Source organism: Kryptolebias marmoratus, linkage group LG5 (genome assembly GCF_001649575.2).
Source record: "Kryptolebias marmoratus isolate JLee-2015 linkage group LG5, ASM164957v2, whole genome shotgun sequence".
Classification (NCBI taxonomy): Eukaryota; Metazoa; Chordata; class Actinopteri; order Cyprinodontiformes; family Rivulidae; genus Kryptolebias; species Kryptolebias marmoratus.
Window position 1 is genome coordinate 7,664,477 of NC_051434.1, and position 9,043 is coordinate 7,673,519.

At 38.9% G+C, this 9,043-nt stretch overlaps 2 protein-coding genes across 2 annotated transcripts; both read left to right on the forward strand.

Moving 5' to 3' along the window:
• The first annotated feature begins 281 nt into the window (after window positions 1-281).
• Window positions 282-5,385, forward strand: ndufv1 (NADH:ubiquinone oxidoreductase core subunit V1). Its single transcript, XM_017419386.3, has 11 exons — window positions 282-355; window positions 1,773-1,888; window positions 1,978-2,060; window positions 2,195-2,365; window positions 2,594-2,777; window positions 2,985-3,174; window positions 3,278-3,490; window positions 3,751-3,917; window positions 4,006-4,087; window positions 4,208-4,353; window positions 5,119-5,385. The coding sequence occupies exons 2-11, from the start codon at window positions 1,784-1,786 to the stop codon at window positions 5,194-5,196; spliced, it is 1,419 nt and encodes a 472-aa protein (XP_017274875.1). The 5' UTR covers window positions 282-355; window positions 1,773-1,783; the 3' UTR covers window positions 5,197-5,385.
• A 500-nt stretch (window positions 5,386-5,885) lies between these two features.
• On the forward strand, window positions 5,886-8,259 carry LOC108237754 (zinc finger protein 11-like). The gene is made up of 5 exons (XM_017419400.3): window positions 5,886-5,958; window positions 6,383-6,520; window positions 6,626-6,741; window positions 7,164-7,307; window positions 7,394-8,259. Exons 1-5 carry the CDS (start codon window positions 5,937-5,939, stop codon window positions 7,955-7,957), a joined length of 984 nt encoding a protein of 327 aa, XP_017274889.1. The 5' UTR covers window positions 5,886-5,936; the 3' UTR covers window positions 7,958-8,259.
• Window positions 8,260-9,043: the final 784 nt, after the last annotated feature.

The following is a 9,043-nucleotide window of genomic DNA, read 5'->3' on the forward strand; positions in this document are numbered from 1 at the left end:
AGTTGCCATGAAGTGTGTTTATTTCATTTATTTCATATTTAAACAACATGTGCATTTTTTATTATTTAGCAAGCAACGAAAACAAAGCTACATAAATAAAACATATTAATTATTTAAAAATATGATAATATTAAGTATCATATAAGTCAGTTTTTAGATTTTATAACGGGACAACGTCTTGCCAACCTTTACTAATATATATATATATATATATATATATACACATAAATTAAATTTTATATATTTTTCTCTTAGTTTAATAATCCTGCCCCGCGGCTCTGTTGATATTTGCATCCGGGCTAATCGCGTTAGCTTCCTGTGAAGCTGTGTTTCATAAAGTCGTTGTTGTCGTAAGGTAAGTCGGACCGACTTGTCTTCTGACCAAATCAACACAGTTTGCAATTCGGTGTTTTTTTTATCACCACTCTTTATACGAATCGTGCAGTTTCTGAGGGGTGTTATTCACGCCGCTCGGGCGAATCCGCTGCTTTTATCCCTCCACAAGGTTAAAATCTAAGCTAGCCGGAGTTAGCTAATAGGCTAGCCGGAGTTAGCTGTGAGGCTAGCCGGAGCTAACATGGAGGTCAGTCGATACACGAATCTGCACAGTCGGCGGTTTAAACAGCCTTGGTTTATTCTCACTGTCATGCAGTGTTTTTAAATTGTGAAGTCCTAAATTATAACCACTTGAACGTCAAGGTTGCTACAGCCTCCCCTCACCTTCATTAGCTAACTCTTAGCTCTGACGTTACGTATGATTATCACGTAACCAAAACAATAATAAACCTGCAAATATCCGAGCCCAGCTGTAGGATGTGTTTATTTAAGAGCCTGATTGTTATGCATAAAACCAAAACAAAAAGCGTATCATTTAGCTTTTTCGTTGTTTCTAAATGTGAACAATCTTAGTGATGGAAAAGACGGTCGGGTTACAGCTCAGTGCTTTTATTTTGAAAGTCAAATCTGACTTGTTTTTAATTGAAACGATTCATAATTTGTTAATTAATATTGAAAATACCATTTTTTATGTTGAAGCCATTGCAGTGCTCATTTTGGCAGTCTGTGTTACTTTTTGACTGTGCAATAGAAAAATATGAAGTGTAAGAATAGTGCTTATATAACAATAATACATAATACAACATAGAAATTACATACTTGGTAAGTACTCAGTAAGTACCCAGTATGTACCATGTAAGTATCTGTTATGTACCTGGAAGTACGGGGTACCAAGGCACTTGGTAATCCAGCCTGATCCCTGTATTTACCCGGTTGGTACAAGGTGTTTATACCCTATAAGTACCAAGTATGTACCTGATAAGTAGCACCCTGTATATATTAGGTATGTACTTGGTAAGTACCAGGTATGTACCGGACATTTACTGGGTAGGTAACAGGAACTCTGTATGTACCAGTTACACACCTGATACTTGTGTACCCGATAAGTACCAGGCTGCCCACATTTCATATTATTTTATGAACTCTTTGTCACAGGTTGCATCTAAGTACATTTTTGTGTATTATTAATCTTTATCATTGTTGTTTTGCAGTGTTAATACTGTAACACATTCTGGTAATTCATGTTAAATATAAACTTATATTTAATATAATTAATATAAACTCTTTTCTTTTAATGTTCATTAGGGAAAAAAGCAAAATAATATATTTTTGAGATGTGTGCATACAGGCTCTTCTGATTAATTTTAGATGTCCTGGGACTAAATTAATCTGATGTGGACTTTTTTGAACTTTTCTTGCTCTCTTTAACCTTTTAGTTGCCGAAGGGATGCTGTCCTTGTCTCGATCGGTGGTGTGTGGGGTGGTTCGCGCCCCAGCTGCCGTCTGCCAAGGTGGTGTGACCACCATCACCAGGTTTAACAGCACAGCAGAGGTACATTTTGTTTTGTTATTTGGCAAAATAATGAAAAAAAGCTTAAACGATGACTACAGGATTTATATTGCTTTTGTTTATGTGTCCAGAGTGCTCCTAAGAAAACCAAATTTGGGCCTCTGGCAGATGAAGACAGAATTTTCACAAACCTTTATGGTCGTCATGACTGGAGGTAAACTTGCTGATGCTATTTTCACATCCTCTGGGAAATCTAAATAGTGACATTGATTTGATGCAAAGAGGGGATCAGAAACATACAAGTTATTTTTTTTAAAAATGTCCTGACTTGCTTCTGTGGTGCTGTAGGCTTAAAGGGGCGCTGCGACGTGGTGACTGGTACAAAACCAAGGAGATTCTTCTGAAGGGAGTCGACTGGATTCTCAATGAGATCAAGATTTCTGGTCTGCGTGGGAGAGGGGGGGCCGGGTTCCCTACTGGCATGAAGTGGAGTTTTATGAACAAGCCCAGCGATGGCCGGTCAGTGAGGAGATTTACTTTGGATGTTCCTTTGCTTTGAACGTGTTTTGTGTAAAATTACAAAATTTTAGCAATGTTCAAAAGTTTAAAAAATGTCTCTTTGTTAAGGGGATAGCCTCCAAATACAAACAGATCTTTTTGTAATGAGAACTTCTGAAGCTCACAGAACCAGACATTGATTCGCTGCATTATACAACCTAATCCTTTTTTTTTTTTTTTCTGTTTTAGTCCAAAGTATTTGGTGGTGAATGCAGACGAGGGAGAGCCAGGCACCTGCAAGGATAGAGAGATCATGCGTCACGACCCTCACAAGCTGGTGGAGGGCTGCCTGGTTGCTGGAAGGGCCATGGGGGCGCGTGCCGCTTATATCTACATCAGAGGAGAGTTCTACAACGAGTCGTCCAACCTGCAGGTGAGCATAGGCAGATCGATGAGCTGCGCTTCAAACCTGCAAGCACAACGTTTAAAAATGTGCATTTCTCAAGATTTCTTTATTTGTAGCAAAAAAAAGTTAGAAAAAGTATTATCTCTTACTATAATCACATCAAGAAATTCATTCATTGAAATTCCTTCATAACTTGTGTTTAATGATCAATAATGAAGATATTTTCTCTCCTAGGTGGCCATAAATGAGGCGTATGCCGCTGGGCTGATTGGGAAGAACGCGTGTGGCTCCGGTTATGATTTTGACGTGTTTGTGATGCGCGGCGCTGGAGCGTACATCTGCGGCGAGGAAACGGCTCTCATTGAGTCGTTGGAGGGAAAGCAGGGGAAGCCCCGCCTGAAGCCTCCCTTCCCTGCTGATGTCGGTGAGCTCCAGTGCAACAATTTACCTTTTTAAAAAACAGAGCCTGTTTTCCATCGAAACAACAGAAATCCTCACACGCTCTCTCTTCGTGTCGTGCGTTTAAGGTGTGTTTGGTTGCCCGACAACTGTTGCCAACGTGGAGACGGTGTCCGTGGCGCCCAGCATCTGTCGGCGTGGTGGCACCTGGTTTGCGAGCTTCGGCAGAGAGAGAAATTCAGGCACAAAACTCTTCAACATCTCTGGCCATGTTAACAACCCCTGTACCGTGGAGGAGGAGATGTCTATCCCTCTGAAAGAGCTTATTGAGAGACATGCAGGTACACTTTACGTTTGGAATGAGTCACGCCATTTTTAAAATGATAATTAAAGTGTGGGGTTTAATTTTGGGGCCTAATAATAACATGTTTGAAAGGGAATGCTTCTTGAGAATACTGTAATTAAGTGCAACTACCGTAAAGGAATGGCCTAAATCCATCTGCCGTGTTTTTCTGCACTAAAGAGTTGTGCGCTCAAAGATTAAGATGGCTTAACGTTTTTTTTGTTCTTTACTTAATTGAAACCAACATCTGTCTGGTAGGTGGCGTGCGTGGAGGCTGGGATAACCTGCTGGCTGTAATCCCCGGAGGATCCTCCACTCCCCTCATCCCAAAGAGTGTGTGTGAAGATGTGCCGATGGACTTCGACGGCCTCATTCAGGCTCAAACTGGGCTCGGCACCGCTGCTCTTATCGTCATGGACAAATCCGTGAGTGTGTCACCTCCGCGGCGTGTTTCAGCTCACGTAAAGACGTTCGAAAACATTTGTCCCAGAAGTGAACGGGTCTCTTTTGCAGACGGACGTCATCAAAGCCATCGCCCGCCTGATGGAGTTCTACAAGCACGAGAGCTGTGGCCAGTGCACGCCATGCAGGGAGGGTAAATACCGCTTTAGTGTCACTATAGATTTATATCATTATTGTTTTTATACAAGACTCTATATATTTGTTATGGATTTCACTACAAAGACATGCTTTTTTTCCCTGTTGATTTCTGCAGGAGTGGACTGGATGAATAAGATGATGTGGCGTTTTGTTCGGGGTGATGCTCGGCCTTCAGAGATCGACATGATCTGGGAGATCAGTAAGCAGGTCGAGGGGCACACTATCTGCGCTCTGGGTGATGGTGCCGCTTGGCCCGTACAGGTAAAACCATGTTCCGTCACCATGTGTTTGCATGGTGCAGACTTAATTTCATTAATTATTGATAAATCCTGTCAACATCTTGTTGATTTATTTCAAACTTGAACTCCTAATGTTAGTCTGGCTGCATTTTGTAGCACTGTCGAAGTAGATTGTATTACACTTAAAAAAGTCTCTCCTAGTTTGATCTTTCTGTACCCAACAGTTACCTCAGAAAATAACTCTAAACATTTTTTTTTAATTCTGGCTTGCGTTAAGAAATGTACTAAAAAAAAAGAAAGGGAAAGTCATTCCTCCCTTTAATTTGCATTCCAACAAAAACACTGTCAGATAGTCTTAAAGTTGCTGTTACATAAGTCTTAAGGTTTTTTAGGATCAGTGTCTTTGTTAAAATGTTAAAATTCATTAATTTAGGTGTCTGTCAGTGGAAGTGCAGTATGATAGTTATGCTTTCTTTGGTAATTAATTTGATAACATTACAGTAAGAACAAAGCAACTATTTGTGTAAGAGGTTTTCTTAAAGACACAAATTCTTTCTTTCTAAAGTTGTAAGTTTTCAGATTCTTTTTGGAGAGGAAGATGAGTTAAAGGGATAATTGTTAGTGTTTGTTTTACTACTTGTAAGTTGCAACTTTTACCACTAGATGTCACTAATTCCCAAATTTCACATAGTTTCTAGTTCTCCTGTGTATTTTGAGCTTACATATTGGGATTGTATACTTTAATACATGTACTATAAAATATTTATTTTTATCTTTGTGTTCCTAGGGATTGATCAGACACTTCAGACCTGTAATGGAAAGTCGAATTGCTGAATACCAGCAGCAGCAGCAAGCCAGGGCTTAAATGCCTATTTCAACTTTTTTCTTGAACTCTTTGTCATCCTCATATGCCCTTAACCTTGAGCTTTTGTCCTTCAGAAAGTATTTAAACAAAAGATAATGTGACATCTTGTCACCTTCTCACCAAGCTCTGGGTGATGTCTCTACGTTGTTGGGTAAAAGTATCAATAAAGTTCTATTACATTAAATCAGACTTTTTTGTATTTTGTATTTTACTATTGTAGGTCTTTAAGATTGACTTACTTTACGTATTGTTGAATAACTTCCAGTACTATAGCATAAGATAATATCATAATGTGCATCGTATTTTTGTCCTTTTTTGAAAGTTGATTCATTTTATAAGGATTAGGATGTAATTTTTATCAGAATTATTTACCAACATAAATTGTACTGCGAGGAAGGGGAAAATAAATTGTAATCTGAGAAATATGTAGTGTTATATGTTGCAATGTGGTGGAAAATTATGTATACATTTGGCAAAGTATATGGAGACAAACTAGCTACAACTACCTTTATTCCTGGATTAAGTATTTGTTTCGCTACATTTTATAGCAGATAGGTTAAATAAATTAAATGCCGATCCTTTACGGAGCTAAACTAAAACGTGGGTTACGGGAAACAAGCAAAATCCCAGCCGTAGTGAAATCCCGTTTTTGCTGGCGTAAAGTCTCGCGACTTTAGAATCTCGCGATAGCTTATTTTCCTTTTTACACGTGATGTGGGCTAAACGCAACATCGGGGATCATGTCGGTGGACGCTGCGAACGGTACCAGAGCATCCTTTATTTTTATTATTTAGTTTAGTTTTTTTTTTCAAAGACTCAAAATTAATTGTAAATACACACATAAGTGTTGTTCTGAAGCGTGTAAGTAACGCATCAAACTTAATGGAAGGTATCTTAAAATAGATTAGCATTAGAATAATGATGTTGTAGTGTCACTTGGTTTAGCATTTTGTTGCTAGCTGCTAGCTGCTAGCATCCGTCCATCAACCAGTTGGTTAATGGCTAATGTTAGCGGGGTTGTTTGGAATAATTACACGCATAGATTCAGTAAAACCTTAACCATATGGCAGGGACAGCTTTGCTTTGGACGCAGTAGTTAATAAATGCATCTTTGCGTCGACCATAACCAGTCGGCTAACAAGATGAGATTCCTCATATTCGATTTCTTTTTGTGCTTGCGTTGCAGCTGTATGCAGATCGGCTGTGAGTGGAAACATCAGCATGGAAATGGGGAAAATAGAGCAAGTTATTGTTGGAGATGAATTAAAGCCCCCTTCGTCTGCTGAGAGGAAACCTGAGTCTGTGGTCGCTCCCATTCAGCCACGTAAGACTATATTAACTCTGTTGTTCGTGTAAGGTGACTGAAAGCCTTGTCTTAGTGGCCCGTGATTGTTTCTCTGTGATTGATTTTTAACTTGCTGCCATTCAGGATTTCCGGAGAGTCTGCAGTGTTTCCAGTGCTACATTACCTTCAGTGATCCCAAAGCCAAAGAGAGACATGACAGGAAGCATCACCGGGACCAGTACACACAACACCTGCAGCGGGTACAAGAAAATGACAAGGAATTGTACAAACAAACTGTCCAATGTGTCTTAAACGGCAAAAGCAAAAATCACAATATTTGCACTACTATTTATAAAAAATACTTGCAGTGATCCTGAGTTACAAACACTCAAAACTGAAGTAAAAAACAAAACCTATTAATGCATATTTTTTTTGGTAAAATGTCTTGTTTTGCTCCTCATGCCTTTTAGGACAACATATCAGACATTTTTATTTGTCAGAAGAGATCCACGTTTTGTACTATATGCTCTCTTCTTCAGGATGTACATTTCTCTGGTTTACTTTTATATAGAATTAGGTTTTTGAATGAAAATGGACGAATATTTTGGTTAAGCTGCATCCTTCATCTCATGTTAGTGAAATCCTAATTTTTTTCTTAGACTTTCTTTGTATCTTTTTGCAGACTAATACACTGTTTACTTGCTACAAATGTAGCAAGTATTTCCACTCCTCTGAAGAGCTTAGTCAGCACCAAGTAACTCATAACAGAGAAAAAACGCCCTTCCTCTGCACCGACTGCAAGAAGAAGTTCTGCACCTTTTCAGAGGTGAGGCCACAAGGCAAGAGATTAAGTTTTGTACTATAAATGATCAGTATGTTTGTTTACAGTAATGTTTGCTTGTTATCTTGCAGCTAAGCAGACACAAACGATTTAACTGCACAGAGCGACGGTTTCTCTGCAGGGACTGTGGTGCTTTGTTCCCTACTGGCTTTCGACTTCGTACCCATCGCGCGGCAGTGCATCACGACCACCCAGAAATAGCTGAAGACATCAACACCTTCCAGTGCTGCAAATGTGGTAGTAGTTTTCAGACTGAAGAAAAGCTCCTGCAGCACCAGGAGATGTTTGCTAGTGACCAGAACTGTGGCCTTAAGCCCCAGGGCAAAAGACGTGTCTCTACTAGATCCAAGTGTGCGGTTCAGATCAAACAAGAGGAAGAAGCAAAAGGACGCAGTGAGGAATCCTCCTCTTTTGAGCTCCAAATTCCCTGCCCTAAACCAGGTTGTGATTGCACATTTCCCTCTGTTGAAGCCCTGCGAGCACACAAACAAGAGAAACATGCCCCCCACTCTCACAAAGCTCCCGGCTCAGAATATTCCTGCCCCACCTGTGGAAAGATATTTGCAAGAGAACGCACCCTAAGATCTCACCAGGCTTCCCATACTAAGGGGGAGGAGGTTGCCGACAAAAGATAATATACAGAACATTGTATTGCATCATTCATTTGTACGATTTCCAGATGTGACTTCTTTTACTCTAGATACTGTTACTCATAACTGCATATAAATATAAATTAATAATCTTGATTAGGTCATGTCCCAAAGGCCTTTGTGCTGTCACTATTACCTCTTTCTGTTTTCCATGGATTGTAAATTAGTAAGTTAATTCCCAGGTGTGTGGATGTTTTGTTTCTACCCTTAAGTGTTTTGTTTTCAATAAAACATATGAGCTCAGAGAAAACATTATTTCTAAACTTAATAAAATATGTTAAACGCTTCATTGTATAGGATTCTGCAACTTGGGAAGTCAACTTAGGCTTCTTGATGACTTGTTCTGGAAGTACTTGCAGTCATAGTATCAAATTGTAAAGGTTCTGTGGTGTTCTCGTTACTTTCATTGGTGTGGTTTCTTTTAAGATTTACTTTCTGTGAAGTAGTAGATGTGGGGCAATATTTTTGTCTGGATTTCGTAAAGCTCGATTTTAAAAAGAAAACGTGGCCGTAAAATTCAGCTTGAAAAAAGAATCAGCAGTTTTCTTTTCACTTTACAAATGATAGAGTTTTAGTCATTTTACCTAACTGACTGCATTGAAGAAATTAAACATACTAAGTAAGCCTAATTTGTAAACTTCAAACTCATTCATAACCAAACGATTTGATGTTTATTAGCTCAAGATTTTGCAAAATACTTTAAATTTAGTGCAGTATTTAATTTATTATACATAATTTAGTCTATTTTTCTAAAGGTTTAGGTAAATTAAAAAAAATAAACAGTGTGACATGATATCTAAAACCTTATAGAAAATTTGACACATCACTTCTGTGAATTTACTAGGGTTAGTTTGGATACTTTAGTACATTTGGTTGAAAATACGCCTTTATGTAACGCTATGCGGTGTTTTATTCATTACGGTAAATTGGGCGTCTATTAAACGTTTCAAATGTGGCGCGAAGTCTAACCAGTTTCAGCTAAAAATAAGAATAAATGAAAATGTATGACTGAAATCGAAAAACAGCTGCCCGACAGAAGCCAAGCTCTAGTTCTTTTTCCCATGATGCACC

Excerpts from the sequence above, each read along its gene's own strand:
- ndufv1 (XM_017419386.3), top strand. The coding sequence starts at position 1,784 with ATGCTGTCCTTGTCTCGATCGGTGGTGTGTGGGGTGGTTCGCGCCCCA. Across the intron at positions 1,889-1,977 it reads GGTTTAACAGCACAGCAGAG|AGTGCTCCTAAGAAAACCAA; the intron begins GTACATTTTGTT and ends TTATGTGTCCAG. Across the intron at positions 3,918-4,005 it reads TTATCGTCATGGACAAATCC|ACGGACGTCATCAAAGCCAT; the intron begins GTGAGTGTGTCA and ends TCTCTTTTGCAG.
- LOC108237754 (XM_017419400.3), top strand. The coding sequence starts at position 5,937 with ATGTCGGTGGACGCTGCGAACG. Across the intron at positions 5,959-6,382 it reads GTCGGTGGACGCTGCGAACG|CTGTATGCAGATCGGCTGTG; the intron begins GTACCAGAGCAT and ends CTTGCGTTGCAG. Across the intron at positions 6,521-6,625 it reads GGTCGCTCCCATTCAGCCAC|GATTTCCGGAGAGTCTGCAG; the intron begins GTAAGACTATAT and ends GCTGCCATTCAG.